The sequence below is a fragment of the Anarhichas minor genome, unplaced genomic scaffold, assembly GCF_050575085.1.
Source record: "Anarhichas minor isolate MPS153535 unplaced genomic scaffold, ASM5057508v1 ptg000028l, whole genome shotgun sequence".
Taxonomy (NCBI): domain Eukaryota; kingdom Metazoa; phylum Chordata; class Actinopteri; order Perciformes; family Anarhichadidae; genus Anarhichas; species Anarhichas minor.
This window is the reverse complement of record NW_027466474.1, coordinates 14,691,573-14,707,559: the sequence shown is the minus strand read 5'-3', so window position 1 is coordinate 14,707,559 and position 15,987 is coordinate 14,691,573. Positions and strand designations below refer to the sequence as shown.

The following is a 15,987-nucleotide window of genomic DNA, read 5'->3' as shown; positions in this document are numbered from 1 at the left end:
AATAAAGGGATAATATGATAATGACGTGTTTGCATCTTGTTCCACTTCCCTTAATTTATCATCGTTTCCAGATATCCGTCTATTACATCTCCGCAGCCAGCCCAACACAGAGGGTTACATCAGTCACACAAAGTCTTTGCCAGTAAAATGTTCAAATGAAACGTGTTCAGTGGAGTCTGTGGATGATCGAGAGTAAGAGGGCCGTCTTTGGAGACCGATCTAAGACAAACTAAACCGTGCTTTAAGTACCACAGACATTACTCAATCGTATTCTTACAAAGGACGAGATGAAATCTTAAGATTAAAACGCCCTCATCTCATTCAATACACCCACTAACTGGTTCTGGTGCAGTAGCTGGTGGTGGCTAATGTTAGCAAACCAGTGGAATTTAATTAAGTACAAATTCAAAGTACTTGTACTTGAGTATTTCCATTTAATGCAACTTTATACTTCTACTGCACTATATCTCAAAGGCAAATATTGTACTTGTTGCACCACATTTATCTTTAGTTACTTTATGTTTCATACCTTTCCTGTCCAGTGAAAACTATGCATCAATTCTGATATTAAAATATGATTCACTTCCATTATTTGTTTAGAAAATTGTCTCTACTTCTTAAGCTAAATAAAATCTTTTATGAAGCCTCTTGGATCAGCTGGAAAATGCATCTTAGCAAAGCTGAAAACTCATGAAAAGTTGACTTTTGAGATATTTGTTGTTCTCACAGGACGACGGCGCAGCAAAACATACGAGGATTTTACAGGATATGATGCATCGTTGTAGATTAAACTACCCAACAGTATATAAAGGATGCAACTTACACATTAATATTCATCCAGAAACATTATGTATATAATAGTAAAACACTGACGGGGAACATTTTACTGCACAACTTTTGATGCTTTAAGTACATTTAGCTGATACTACTTTCATACTGTTACTGAAGTAAAAGCATTAGAATGCAGAACTTTTACTTTAGTTGTATTTTCAGAATCTGAACACTTCATCAGTGTGTGTAACTCACATCACTGAGTCAGTCTTCTCTACTTGTGTTAAACTAAGCTTCAGCATGTCGCAGATAAACGTCTCAATTGTTTTGTCAAAAAGGTAGAACAAGAAGAGAACACACACTTCTCCACCCAAACATTTATGGAAACCAATGCATCATCCTGTAATTTCCACTTGTGAACACTATGTTCAGCAAACGTTTACACAATCTTGCCGTTATATATCGATTATTGGCTCCGTTCTTCTGAAGAGATTTTTTAATGTCTCACGAGTGGCCCGACGTCTGCAACGGAACAAACCAGCTCAGGCCCGGGTGCATGTCAATAATGATCTTTAATGTCAATATATACAGAACTTGAAAGAAAAATAGAATCTTAAAAATCAAATGAAATAAATACAATATCATACAATTTCCACAATGTCTTTTTGAAGAGATATCCATGGAATCTTTTTTGTTTTCTTTTTAATTCAGCCTCTCTGGTTCGATGGGGTGCATCCCGTCCCCCCCAGAGAAATCCCTACAGCTCCCCCACATGCTCCTCATCTTCATCATATATATATATATTTATATATATTTTTTTTGCAAACTAGAATTTCTGTTATTGTTACATTGTTCCACCTTCAAACTCTAGACGTTAACATCTGCAGCTTTTCTTCTCTTTTGATACGCTGCGAGCATCACACAGTAACAGGAGTCAGACGGCGAACTTTGAAGGGAAAAGAAACACGCGTTCCGTCCACACATGCATTCATGGAACAAAAGTGCTGGCGGATGATTTTGATCCCGAGGAGACTTTCTAATCCGCCACAAGCAGAATCATATTTTTGTCATTATTTTTAAGAGAGGAAACAGTCTTCTGATGTCCCTCAGTCAATATCGTCCTGCCAGCACTCTCACACACACAAACCATTAACTGCACTTTGAAGGAAAGAACTTTAAGACAGCGACAGACGACAAGGGAAGGAGACAGAACCGAGGAGGACAGCGGAACGCAGATGAAGAGCAGAGTAGAGTGAGGGAGTATGGGGCACAGTTTACCAAAAGCAGCTCGGAATCAGCCAATCACAGTGAAGGAGCACATCAGCTGGTGTGTTTCTTCCCCACGCGAGGAAGGGAGAATGAAAGGCGAGGAGGGCAAGTGCATATGAAAGCTGTGGAAATAAATACAAGTCTGTCTCCCCAGCAGTAACAGATATGCGAGTCTCCCCTCTTCCTCCTCAGCTGACTTCTTCACTATGCAACCTCGTCCAGTGCGAGTGTGCATGTGTGTGTGTGTGTGTGTGTGTGTGCGCACATGTCGGGTGCGCCAAATAAATAGATTTAAAAAAGGGAGACAGTAGGTCTGACTGGCCAGGACTTCAGTCTGTGTTTGTTTGCGTATGACAGTCCGACAGAGTGAGGTCAAAACTGGAGGGCGAGCGATGTGTGTGTGTGTGTGTGTGTGTGTGTGTGTGTGTGTGTGTGTGTGTGTGTCTACATGTCAGTTGAGGTGAGTTTCTTCATGCTGCGTCTCTGGGCTAGACTGGACGCCGCCACAGGCTCCAACACCGGCTGACTCGTCTTCTGGCTCAGTGCTGAATAGGTTGCAGCCATGGCTCCCTGGAAAACAACAACATGAACATGCGTTTTTTACTTTTAAATAGATACAAGAATCCGGCTTTGACACTGTTGGTACCACTTGTGCTGCCGTGCTGCGAGTTTGCATTCTTACATTCTGGTGCAGGTCAGGGGATCGGCCTGTTTCGGAAGTTTTAGTATTGAGTTTGTGATGCTCGTTTCAACATGATACCATAGACTGTAAATAAGAAGTGGACGTGGCGGATGTCAGCCATTGGTTTGTGGCTCGCCGTTTTGAAGCCTCGAGTTTGGCATTTTGGCTGTCGCCATCTTGGCTACGAGTACAACCAAACGCTGAATCTTAAGGCAACCAAAATGTAATAGTTGACTTTCATGAACGGAAAACACACTGTGAAAGTGTTAAAGTTGTAAGACGAAAAGACGGACAACTCCCAGACTGGACAACACCGTGGTAGCGACCTGTCAATCACAAGGTAGCCCCGCCCTAAAGCGTATCCTGATTTATGGTCTAATTGACTCTAAATGGACCATAGTTTACTAAATGAGCATCATGCTGTATGGAAGAAGACTTGAAACTAGAGATTGAGACCATAAACTCATGTTTACAATGTTTACTGAGTCATTTTCTCATAGACTTCTATACAACCAAACATATTTTGCAACCAGAGGAGTCGCCCCCTGATGGTCACTAGAGAGAATGCAAGTTTTAATGCCCCTCCGCATTGGCTTAACTTTTTAAAAGCGGAGGTTGCCGCCTGATGATAATTCTGTTAATTTAGAAAAACATCTGTATACACCCCCTCAACAAAAGAAGCAGAGCCATTCTTCCATCTTGCTGACTCAACGTTGTACTGCACTACATTTGTTTATCTCGTACCACCCACTTATCCAGAGATGAATCAGACACGCATCGTCATCGTCATCGTCAGCACTTGGACCAAACACTGGGCTTTTAACATCTGTAGGTTCATCTTAAAAACCCAGCTACAGTGACTCATGCTCGTGAAGCCACAACTTCCTCGGGCACACACACACACACATCAGTGTGCCTCTACAGTTGATAGAGAAGAGTCTGTGACATCCAGTCTGACAGAGAAGATGCCAAATTGAGAATTCAAGGACGGGACTTGTTCAAGCCAACAAAGAGACTTGCAATTACGCAAATAACCTGGGAGGATGGCTGCGGTGTGCAGCAAGGCCTTTCAATACAAACTATTTATTAGACCTTGAATCACATGCGCTAGAGAGGAGCAGAGCAAAAAATAGATCTGTGACAGCAGTACGAGCAGGATGACGAGTCCACACTCAGCAACACCAAAATTGACAAAATTGTGCACGGTCTCCGTCGTGCTAACAGAAAGGTAAAAATTTGATGTGGCCGTGAATCTATCGAACCGTCCATCCTGCTTGACGATAGTTGTGCCGTCTGCTGGTGGCTCAAGCACAACAATTAGCACTGAAAACTGTATTTCTATGAGTTGTAACTTATGTGTTGCATTACATGGATAAACATCCATAGTTATGTTGGCACCGAGGAATATTTGTAGGCCATTCGCTGAGGGTCAAAAGGACTGAGAGGCTCGATGTTGTTAAAGTGGTGTTAAGAGAGAACCGAGACACAAAGTGACGCTCTCAATTTCCTGTTGGTCTTTGCTCAGACCCTCACCGGTGACCACAGGCTTTGGGTTGCATCTGAAGGAGCGGCATCACAGATGAGAGGCAGATTCCTGTGCAGGAAGGCTGGCCTCAGAGTTGAGTGTCTCTACATGCGGCCGCTCGAGACAACCTCTCTCTGTAGGGGGGGTGATGGAGCGATAGAGGGACTGCACCACTCGTGAGATCTCGGGGGGGGGGGGGGGGGGGGGGAGAAGGATGACCTGCTCTGTTGTGCTGTTTTTACTGTGGAAAGTTTCTGATCGCTTCCAGTTCACGATTTGTGATGAACGCTTATGTTTTGATGTTGGAAGTTCCTTTTCTTATTCGTCCCATCATTCCTAAACTTGGTGTCGATGTTGGAGTGCGAAAAAAAAAAAAAAGATTCACCGAAGTGAAGAACAAAGAAACATCCTTTTTTTTTTTTTGTTATCAGTCGCCTAGCAACAGTGCTCTCACGACTCAAATCACTTGAGCCCCAAACGCGTCGTGTCAGAAATACGACCTGATGAGTTCTGTTTGAAAGAAGACTCAGACCCGGGACGTCTGCTCTGTTGGATGAGGCATTAGTAATAGATGAGGTGAGGAGCGCACGAATCCCTTTTATATGTCAAGGGTGTGACGTCATGAAGCAGAGTTCAGACCCCCTTTCTGCTGCGGAGAGACGATGTGGTTCCATCTTTAGGAACACTGAGTGAAGTGGAATTTACCCATCAGGCCAACACATCTGAGATCCCAACTTTGAGATACCACTAGCCTTTAAGTTTGTTTATCGGGAGAATATGAATATATATATATATATATATATATATATATATATATATATATATATATATATATATATATATATATATATATATATATATGCCCACCTTGACGAGATGCGGTGCGTCATGGCGTGTGAGCTGGAAATGTGGAAGCGTGTCTCTGCAGGTGATCCAGGAATGCTTCAGGACCTGCTCTGCTCTGTATCGCTGATGAGGGTCCACATGGAGCATATGGGACAGCAGGTCCTGGAACGCACAGAGAACATCCAGTCTTAGAAAGTACACGTGGGACCAAAACAGTGAGATTGATCGATAAACTCACAATACGTTTCAGCTCATTTAAAAGCGCATAAGAAAAAGATGCTGTCTTTGATGTGGACTCGTCTGTTTTACAACAGAGCTTTGTGTCATGATTTATCACTCCGCACAGTCACAGAGTGAATCCAAATAGGATCAAATCTACATAGAACAGCCAAATTAGGGTTTGGTAGCACATTCCCACTGAGCAGAGTGCTTTACAGACATGAGAGGAAACAAAATCATTGATACGAGACTTTAATATGCTTTAAAGTCACCGCGCCGATGCAAATCAGCTTCAGAGACACACCACCTCATCGTGTACCTTTGAGGTGTCCGACACCGTATCCCAGTTGCCACCAGTCAAAGAGAACTTTCCGGATCCTATCCGGAGGAGAATCTCCTCCGGCGTGTCGTTGGGCCCGTTAGCAAACGGCGTGTACCTGACGGCGGGTTCAAAAACAACAAGCCGTAAGGAAACTGCAGCTTTGTGGGGATTAAACAACAGCATGACTACGACTATTTGAAATTGTGGTGAAATTTGCAACTAAAAAAATAAATAAATTTGAAAGTAATAACATTCACAGCTGGTTAAGAAAATGGACACTTCACTATTAATCATTTCCTCCCACATTAGGACAAATCATCAGTCTTACCCTGCCAGCATGGTGTACAGTAGAACTCCAAGGCTCCATATATCACAGGCTGCATCATAACCTTGCCGCATTAGTACCTGGAGCGACCCAAACAAAGAAAGGCAAACCTTTAGGGACTCGTATTGACAACGTCTTTGAAGCTGCTCCTCCCTCACACTTCATACCCTCTCATCTATATAGCCTCTCTGTCTGGTATCAAGTCTTGTATTCCCTCTAGCATTTGCTCTCTCTTCGCTTCCGTCGTTTCTCACCTCTGGCGCCACAAAGTTGGCGGTGTAACAGGGGGTGAGGAGCAGGCCGTTGCCCCCCCGAAGCTGCTTGGCGAATCCAAAGTCACAGATCCGGATGGAGTCGGGGTTTCCCGAGTCATCCATGTATAGGATGTTACTGGGCTTCAGGTCTCGGTGCACCACCTGGGGAAAAGGGGAGGAGAGGGAAAACGTTAAGAGGAGCAGATTCTCACTTGTGCTCTCGTGTGTGTGTGTGTGTGTGTGTGTGTGAGTGTGCGTGTGCACGGACGCGTCCGCTCACCCCTTGGCAGTGGAGGTAGTCAACAGTCTTGGTGATGGTGTAGAGCACAGCACTGGCCTCTCTCTCAGAGAAAAACTTCTGCCTGAGGATCTTGTCCAGCAGCTCCCCTCCCTTCATCAGCTCCGTCACCAGGTAGACATACCTGCCCTCGTCATACACCTGTCTCACACACACACGCACACGGTCAGTACGGTGGCAAACTAAAAACTGTTAGATCGTGAAACGCTGGCACGCGAAGGTTATACTGACGTCTTTCAGAGTGATGATGTTGGGATGCTGTCCGTATCGCATCAGGATCTCGATCTCTTCAGAGGGGTCCCTCTTACTTTTGTCTATAATCTGAGACACATGGAAACAATAAAGATACGAGCAGTTAGTCAAATTAGAGCGCCTACTGGCTGAATAGGAAAATAAAGAAACGTAGCAATCTAAAGTAGCTGAGATAACAGCAATGAGGCTTTAGCTTTGCTGCCCTCTGCTGCTGTGATGGCAACACTAACTACAACAGGCACGCTTAATCCATTTTCAGCAATTTCATACAGTCTCGAGGAAAAGTGGAGTTTAGTTCTTTTTTTTTTTATCTCAATAAAAACATACACAGGTACTCAAGAGGTGCTGACCATGAGAGAAAACGGACACGGCCTCGACGCAACTATTGATACTCAACATGACTCATAACGTATCGGTGGCCCAAGGGTCAGAGGAGCAGGATTCTTACTGAAAGGTCACCAGTTTAATTCTGGAGGAGCAGGTTGAAACTAGGATTTAAACCCCAACAACTGCTCATGCGAGGCTGCTCAGTGGCCAACCAAAGTGTGATTTCATCAGGTAACTCTCAGGAGTAACTGTGGATTAGAAAAAAAGGAAAAAGCTCACTACCTTCACAGCATAGTCCATGGCAGAGACTCGGTGTACACAGCGTTTACAGATGGAGTAGGAGCCGACCCCTATGTCCTCCTGCAGCTCGTAAAGATCGGAGAACTTGGTCGAGCCCCCGTGCATCTGGAGGGAACAAGACTTGAACCGTTACACTATACATTCTTTAAACATCCGAATAAATGAACCATAAACTTGGTGTCGTGTGCTCCTCCACGGCATTCGCTTCAACTCTCCGGTTCACGAATATATGCCAGAGTGGAACTTGTAGCAGTGACGTTATTACGTATTCAGCAGTCAAACTGTCGTCGCATATTTAACCACCACTGTTGTGTTCGGCTCCCTGTTTACACATTACGTGGGAGGACAATGAGTGTGAGGTGTAGCGCTGCAGTGGAACCATGACATAGAGTTTCATCTCTGCCATCACGTCCTTAATCTAGACCCCGATTTGACTTCATTATACAGAAATCCACATTTAAGTTTGCAGTGAACATTGTGAGCGAAGGCAGCCGACAGAGGCAAGAAATGAAGTGTGTAAGCACCCCGGGAAGAGTTAAGCGTGCAACAGAGTTCAAGTACAAATGCTAAAGTGCAGCGACCGAGCGTCACACAAAAGCTAAAGACTGAAACAATACCTGCGTGTGAGCTTCATGCATGTAGGTTTAATATGCGCATAATTAGCCTGTGTAAATTGTGATGGAGGACATTTGCAAAGTGAAGACGCTGTGTGTTCACCTGAACTATAGGGAGTATGCTGAGCAGCGGGGAGCTCTTGTTCTCATCCATCGGGTTTGGAGCAACAAAACTGAAGCCTTTGAAGAGCTGGTGGGCGTTAGCACTGGGAGGGATACCTGGGGAGTCTAGATGTACAAAAGACAGTTCAGAATATATATGGTCATACACACACACACACACACACACACACACACACACACACACACACACACACACACACACACACACACACACACACACACACACACACACACACACACACACACACACACACACACACACACACACACACACACACACACACACACACACACACACACACACACACAAATTTGGAGCTATTTCTTGTAGTCAGTGCTCAGTTGCAGTTTCCATGGCTGCAGGAGTTGCTGTTGCGTTTAAGCTGAGAAGCGTGTGTGTGTGTGTGTAGGTGTGAATTTACCTTTAGGCGTTTTAGCGGTGAACTCTGGGTCGAAGCAGAACGTGTCATCTGGTTTACCTGCCGCAGGCTTGAACGGGGGCTGGAGCTCTCTCCTGTACAGTGTCTGCAGGTGATCCAATCACACACACGCACGCAGAAAACACACATATGACTTGTTAGAAATTAAACCCCACCACAGGCTGTTTTGCCAAGGAGACCCCTTCCCAGATTAACCCGCTCCCATCCCTCTCTATACAGCCCGGTCCAGCCAATAGCATCCTGCAGGCTCTTAAACACTCACGCAGCGCTATTAGCGCACACAGTGAGAACTGGCCCTCTGCCCAGACACACACACACACACACACACACACACACACACACACACACACACACACATAGCTGGCGTGGCCAAGACTGATGGCCAAAACTCACCAAGCCAACCATTTGTTAGGTGTGAAGCCTCAACAGAAGCTGGAGAGTTACGTGTGTGTGTGTGAGAAATGAGAAGGCTGTGTGTGCGTGTGTGCTCACATTCCAGTCGATGGTGGAAAAGAAAGCGTGGCGTTTGATCTCCTCCACTCCGTCGGGCCCGGCCCCTAAAGACACAGATCGCTCTGGTTCAGTTAACCTGGCAGGGCAGTTTTTATTGTTCGTAAAGGATCAACAACACGTTCACACGTTTTTTTTTTTTTCTTCCTCTCAGCATGTGATTTAAGCGGGTGCCAAAATGCTAACAAGCTCAAGCGAGTGGCGCAATGTGAGGAGCGACACACACACACACACACACACGGTATTTTATTTTGTTTCAACAGATCTACGCACTCACTGGCACACCTTACCTAGCCTGTTAGCAGGGTTACGTTTAAACAGCATTCTCAGCAAACTCTGGGCTTCCAAACTCAGGAACTGGGGCATTCCCAACTTCGCTCTGGAGGGGGCAGAGAGGAGCAGAGAGCGACAGGTGAATATGGACAGAAAGATGAGCTACGTGGAGATCATTTCTTGCTCAACTTTCTCAATCACGCAGCGCCGAGCGACTCACTTGAGAATCATGTTCATGGTCTCATTTCGGTCTTTGCCTTGGAACGGTAACGTCCCCGTTAGCATCTCAAACTGCAATGAAAGAAAAAGGAACATTATCAACAGGTTTTTTTTATTTTTTTTAACCAGTCAATATTAATGAAAGCAGCCCGTTTCCGTACCATAAGCACTCCCAGAGACCACCAGTCGGCGCTCTGTGTGTGTCCTCTCCTGTTGACCACCTCAGGGGCCATATACTCCACCGTACCACAGAAGGAATACGCCTTCTTATCAGCATCTACTGACTCTTTACTCAAGCCAAAGTCTGCGCGACAGCAAAGCAAAAACGGTGAGACACACAGCCGACCGGACGGCCACATCCAGTCTTTATAGCGTGCAGAGCTTTTATTATTTTAGGTGTTGGCAAAAGACACGTAAAAAAAATAGCTTCTGAGGAAAGTCAGTCTGAGGACAAAAATGGAGTCGTGAATCTATTCTCAGCAAAGACACATTTAACATGAAACAGTGTAATTACAGACTAATAACTAGATCAGACTCTTCAATAAATAACTTTTTACATTTAGGTATTTTGAGTCAGAAGCATACCTGTTAACTTTATGTGTCCAGCTTCATCAAGTAAGATGCTGAAAGACAAGAAACAGGTTTCCCGTGGAGGTGAGCTTCAACCAGCATTACGACATGTTTTACAGTCATCTCGTGCCTCAAACATCACTTGGAGGTGTTGGGAAATCTTTCTCTTATGTTCTTAAGCTCTGGAGGTTTGAAATGGACTGCTAGTGGCGAGGAATAACAGGTTGGAGGACTCCCGATTAAAGCCACACTGTACACATCCGGTCACAGATTGTGAAACTACTCAGGCAAGTCAGCAATGTGTGAGTTGGTATATGAGTCAGTGTGACAATAGATGTTTGTGACGCTATGGGGAGGGTCGCGTGTCAAGTACAGGAAAACACTGCAACACATTTAATTCATTAACGCATATGATTGTTATTATCTGTAAGTGATGAAAACCAAATGTCACTAATTGTCACTTTTTTTCCCCTCACTATATATCTGGTATGAAATCCGTTAAACGCCCTCTGTTCTGTGTTAATCACAGCAATGTCTGACAAATGTATCAACTTGCTGAAACTGGCAGGGGACGACGGACAGAGCCGTACAGTTTACATGTTCAAGGCAAAAATCCGTGGTTTTGTATTTACATCTACAGTAAGTTTGACGACGACAGTGGGGGGGAGGGTTGGAGTGTGAGGGGGTCAAAGGTGAAGGCGAAGTCCAGGATTCTTACTTCTCTGGCTTGAGATCTCTGTAAACTATGCCCAGGCTGTGCAGGTGGTCGAGGGCCAGGGCCAGCTCTGCAAGGTAGAATTTCACATCTTCCTCTGTAAACATAACCTGATAAGAACTGGACAAATTTACTCTCTGAACTAAGGAGAGAAGAGATATTCAGCAGCAAAGAAAGAAAAAAAAAAAAAAAAAAAAAAAGACAACTTCAATATCACGCTTCAGTGACCACAAACAGAGAAAACAGAGCGTTATTATTGTCACAATATCAACATTTCAAAGAGGTTACACGACTCAGCGAGCTGTTGGTTTGACATTTTGCCGGCAGCTATCGCTTCGGCTCCGAGGCTGGCTTTCAACACAAGGTCTATCTGGAGGACAATCACGCATGGAACGCATTTGAAAAGGGCTGATTTTAGCCTCTAACTGACAAACAACAATCTCAAGGCGAAATAAGGTTCCAGGAAAAGCACTCGTGTTTCAATCAAAGTTGCAATTTGAATAAAAAGCAGAGAACACGAGAGACAAATGACTTGGCCGTGCGTATGCTCTTATAAAATGAATACATTTTTTATTTTTGGCATACCAAATTTGCACCTGTTCCATTTGTAGCTGTCAGCTTAACAATTCCACGGGGGGGGGGGGGGGGGGGGTTAGAATAACATTGTGGCGTACGTAGTTCTGATTTTCACAAACATGTTTAAAACATTAGGGATCTCAAAAAAAAGAACAAAAAGACCATTAAATAATAGAATGACAAGGACATGCTGTACTTTTCTTTGCAGACAGAAATACACTTTAAGTATAATGAGATGTTGGGCAACACAACGTCAGCTTACCTCTTTGGATAAGCGAGTGAATACATCCCCTCCCCTGAGAAAGTCCAGTATTAAATACAGTTTCCCTTCTGTCTGAAAGGCTGGGAGACAGAAGGGAGAAAGTCAATTAATGATATTGACAGAATATAAGTAGATATTAGCCTGATCCTTTTGTTTTTAATGTGTATTGTGGCAATCTTGTCTATTAAACACTAATATAATATAAACTTAACTAATCAGGACTAATTAATGTTCAATATCTGTGTTATACCTCAAACTACTCTGAAGATGTTACATAAGCAGCTTATCCCTACCTGTACTGGGATGTAATCTGTATGATTTATATATAAACGCCTGCGCACTATTGTAAAAAGAGTTTCTCTTACCGTAGTGCAACTTCACTATGAAGGGATGATTGACTTCCACTAAAATGTCTCTTTCCATCTTAGTGCGAACTCTGTCCCTGACTGTAGAGACAAAACAGACGGGGACGGGGGACGGGGGACAGTGAGGGGGGGAGATTCAGCACTGAGGACACAACGCTTTGGGCGACTCGGTGGATCCGGACCGAAAAACAAAGTTGCTTTACCTTTCAAAGATGCCTTTTTTAGAACTTTCATTGCATATAACTGACCAGCATCTGGACCCAAGAGCTTCCTGACAAGAAACACCTGAGGAAAAAAAAAAAAAAAGGGGGGGGGGGGGGAATTGAGAAAGATACAAAAACACCAGTGCGACCGCACCGATGGAAAACATTTGATTTGTCGGCTCCGTTTCCTCACCTTGCCGAAAGAGCCCTGGCCGAGGACTTTGAGCAGTTCAAACTGAGATGGGTCGGCTTTCTCGCAGCCCTCTTTCACATGGTGGGTGATGGGAATCTCCTCGTATGTCTCTTCATCCTACACAAAAACAGTATCGGTATGAGACCGCCGCAGGTCTGTCACCCCGCCTATACGCTCCCCGAGACCATCGCTACTTACACAGTGTGAGAAAGACTCGCCCTCCTCCATGGGCTCGTCCATGATCTCATGTCCGTTGACCTGCAGCGAAAGCAAAAGATCTCATCAGAGTCGGCAACAGCGAGCACCTTCCACGAAGCTTGCTCATCCTTGTTGTTTCAGCTGAGCAGGGCTGTGAGTGCAGCTGCCTTGCTCGCCCACATGTATGACGGAGGACTCAACAGATGAAATCCGTGAGTCACATGCAATAACAGCGCACTTTCACTTTTGCAACTCACGCTCTTATTTTGTTGTCAAACAGTATGGAGTACATACCCTGAGCCCGTCCAGCTGTCCAGCGCTCATCCTGTCCCTATAAAGCCCCTTATTATTAGCATTCTAGCTTAATCCCCAGCCAGGGCAAAAAACAACATGTCTGACTGGCTCTGAGAGTCGGGTGTTTGCTGGGGCTGCAGCCAGCATTCAGCCTCTTCAGGACAAACTGGGGTCCAGCTCTTTCAGGGCTTCGGGGCTGATGGTGGTGGCAACATGCTTGTTACTTTTTTCTTCTTCTTTGTTTTTTTTAAACAAAGTTGGACATTTAGGAGCCAGATTAGTGCCCGTTTGTTTAAATAGACATCCACTGTGATATTGTCAGCAGAGGAATGTCAGATAATCCAGCAACCGCAAGTAAAATCAGACGATTAAACTGACTGCTGTAACGTTAACCAGGTCTGCACATTTCAATTCTGTGCCAAAGCTCAGCCTGCATGATGTATTCAGTCCAGTGTGTTTGTGTGTTGAATTCCATCAAGCCTCTGAAGAGGAGGGGGGGGGGGGGGGGGGGGGGGGGATGAGTCATAGCACTACGCAAGCCCACTCAGTGGGTGGAGCCACCAACATACACTCACGTACATCCACAGAACAGAGGCCAGCAAACCACTTTCCAATATCTACGGCACTATGGAATGACATCATCCACGTAAACACTCATTTTAAAAATCAGTCACGGTGTACTCTTCAAAAGCAAAGAGATGACGCGGGGACAGAAATGGCAAGACGTAAGCCTCGGTGCATCTCTGAAGCCAGGGCAGTGCTTGTGTCATAATTCACACATACATTTTCACTCCCACCTTTGGCTGTGGCTCATAGCGCGGCCTACATTTGCAGCACAAGCGGGCGAGCCTTTTTTCAGCCATTTGAAAAGATGCCCGACAGCCACACACACACACAATATCATCTCGCAGTCACCGGTACCGGCACGCAATCCTTTGATTGCATATCAACTTCAAAATCAGAACTGATAAGAAGTGATTTAAACAATCAGCGTGATCCACTAGCCCAGCATAAGTGGATACGTGTATTGTTTACTGTGTGCGTCTGTTATCTCGGCAGCTCTCAAACCATGATTAAAGTGCTTACTTGTGGCGAGAGATGAAAAACTTTTTGAGACACAGTAATATTTTGGGGCACAACAGTTGATGAATTATTCAATATTTCCATCATGCCACCTACATAAAACGAGCTCCCCAAAAAGATTAAAAATGCTGTGGTAGAAGTCTTTCAAACACAGGAGGAGGAAGAGGAGGCAGTTTAGCTCAACAAAGAATGGACTAGGTGAGAAATGGATGTTGCAATAGCTTTCTGCTGGCTCTACAAACAGCCACACAGACAGTTTGGACTGTAGGTGTAAAAGACTGCAAAGAATCCCAGAGACGGAGAGGTTTAGGATGTCAGGCTGGCTTAGCTGCACATGAGAAGACACCTCACCGTGGGGCCTTACAGAAGCGACCTGAACCTTTCCACAGTTGTCACAACACAGCATTTAGAGAAGTCTTTGAAAGGTATCATTGGTTTCACTAAAACAAAACAAAAAAGGTCTGAAGGTGATGAGTTAGCTCATATTTAATACAACGGTTTAAGAGTTTCCTGTTGTTATGAACCTGGTGGACAGAATATGAAGCGGTAATGTTTAATCACCGTTCCACTTTACTAATGCAGCTAATACACGGTAATGTACAGTCTGCTATGTGTTGATGAATAGCTTTTAAAAAAATGAAATGAGTTTTTACGTAGATTTATAAAACGAGAGTTAAAGCTAACAACCGCATCACTGATTCACTTGTGCTGCTGCCAGCCCTCACTGACCACATTTAACCCCCTTAGTGTTAAACTTTGAATAACTGTAACGTTGCTGAAATGTTCTATATCCGTACCATAGATACATAGAAACACTTCACCAGCTCTTCATTAACACGACGGGTGGAGGCTGAATAAAAAAACTTGTCTCCCAAGTTTCAAGCCTGCAAGCTGTCAGCTAGCAGGCTAGCTACATGCTAATGCTACATACGCTAAGCTAGCTAGGAGGCAAACTCCTCTCGAGAAGTGTAAATAACAACAAAAGCTAGGAGGAGGTCACGCGCCACACGATTGAGAGCCCGTCACCTGTACGGGACAACGAGCGGTTGCAAAAGCCCGGACGGGCAGCTATCAAACTAATAAACCCGGACGGAGCAACAACAATAAACACCTAACCAGCTGTTAGCATTAGCTAGCGCGTTAGCATGCATCACGGTGCGCTGCATGTCGTGACGCGAATTTAAGCTCTACCCAGCCTAGCAGGGCAAGCTAACTTAACGGGACGGCACAAACCAAAACAATGAAGTAAATGAGTATTCAACGCACGCATTTGTCAACTCACCTCGCTACAAACGCTGTTTACCTCCATCTTGTGCCAGGTTTCCTCTCGAGGTCTAAGGCATCGTAGTCCACCTAGACCCCCGCTCCACGTTGCATGTCTTCCCCTCCGTGGAAGTCCGGCTATTCTGCTTTGATGACCAGATCCAAGCCGTGTGGCAGCAGACCACTGTCGGGATTGCGATGTGGGGGGGTCGCCGCGGGGGGATAGTTGATGCTGATGACTGGACCATACGCTTGCCGAGAGCACCGCTACCCTGCCATGGATGCGAATATGGCGGCTATCGTGGTACCTGGTCGTCAGTGAATGAGAGTTTATTGACGTATTGATGACGCAATTCAGTTAAGGATTTCCCCCCGTCCAAACCGAAGCGAGGGATCTGGAGATAGAGAGGACGTGGTGGCGTGGGGGGACTTGATGCTGTGTGACATGCTGCGTGTGAAACACATGCATCCGGGTGATGGACCATTTGCTTGGGACTGAAATAGTCACAAAGGAGTTTAGTTTATGGCTGACGCAGAGTACAATTAGGGGGCACAACAGACACCTCTTGTGGTGAGCCATGAATCTAAGCCTCCGATCTTAAGGGTGTAAGTTCAATGTTTTTAAAGCCACTGTTCCATAAGCCTGTCCATCCCAAGTCCAAGTGGAAATAAGAGGCTTAAAACTCATCCACTTTC

General features: G+C 45.0%; 1 protein-coding gene across 4 annotated transcripts; it reads right to left on the bottom strand.

The window, feature by feature from the left end:
- Positions 1–1,324: 1,324 nt before the first annotated feature.
- Positions 1,325–15,477, bottom strand: LOC142962556 (ribosomal protein S6 kinase alpha-6). 4 transcript variants are annotated; one of them, XM_076103115.1, is made up of 23 exons: positions 15,311–15,477; positions 12,652–12,711; positions 12,454–12,570; positions 12,261–12,342; positions 12,058–12,138; positions 11,693–11,772; positions 10,858–10,964; positions 10,155–10,192; positions 9,731–9,873; positions 9,571–9,641; positions 9,368–9,456; positions 9,060–9,124; positions 8,550–8,652; positions 8,108–8,232; positions 7,373–7,495; positions 6,743–6,832; positions 6,494–6,652; positions 6,214–6,375; positions 5,963–6,039; positions 5,632–5,749; positions 5,115–5,255; positions 2,485–2,610; positions 1,325–2,454 (listed from the first exon to the last, which is right to left on the bottom strand). In XM_076103115.1, the coding sequence occupies exons 1-22, from the start codon at positions 15,335–15,337 to the stop codon at positions 2,485–2,487; spliced, it is 2,184 nt and encodes a 727-aa protein (XP_075959230.1). In that variant the 5' UTR covers positions 15,338–15,477; the 3' UTR covers positions 1,325–2,454. The 4 variants fall into 4 exon arrangements, with proteins under 4 accessions (XP_075959230.1, XP_075959229.1, XP_075959231.1 ...); XM_076103114.1 differs by having other exon boundaries at positions 1,325–2,610; XM_076103116.1 differs by having other exon boundaries at positions 1,325–2,610; positions 15,332–15,452.
- Between the last annotated feature and the right edge of the window lie 510 nt (positions 15,478–15,987).

What these genes read in the sequence shown, in the direction of transcription:
- LOC142962556 (XM_076103114.1), bottom strand. Translation starts at nt 15,337, where the DNA reads ATGGAGGTAAACAGCGTTTGTAGCGAG. An exon ending in GGTCTCTGGGAGTGCTTATG is followed by an intron (nt 9,642 to 9,730) that starts GTACGGAAACGG and finishes CTTTCATTGCAG; the next exon opens with TTTGAGATGCTAACGGGGAC. An exon ending in CGGTGTCGGACACCTCAAAG is followed by an intron (nt 5,256 to 5,631) that starts GTACACGATGAG and finishes TGTGCGTTCCAG; the next exon opens with GACCTGCTGTCCCATATGCT.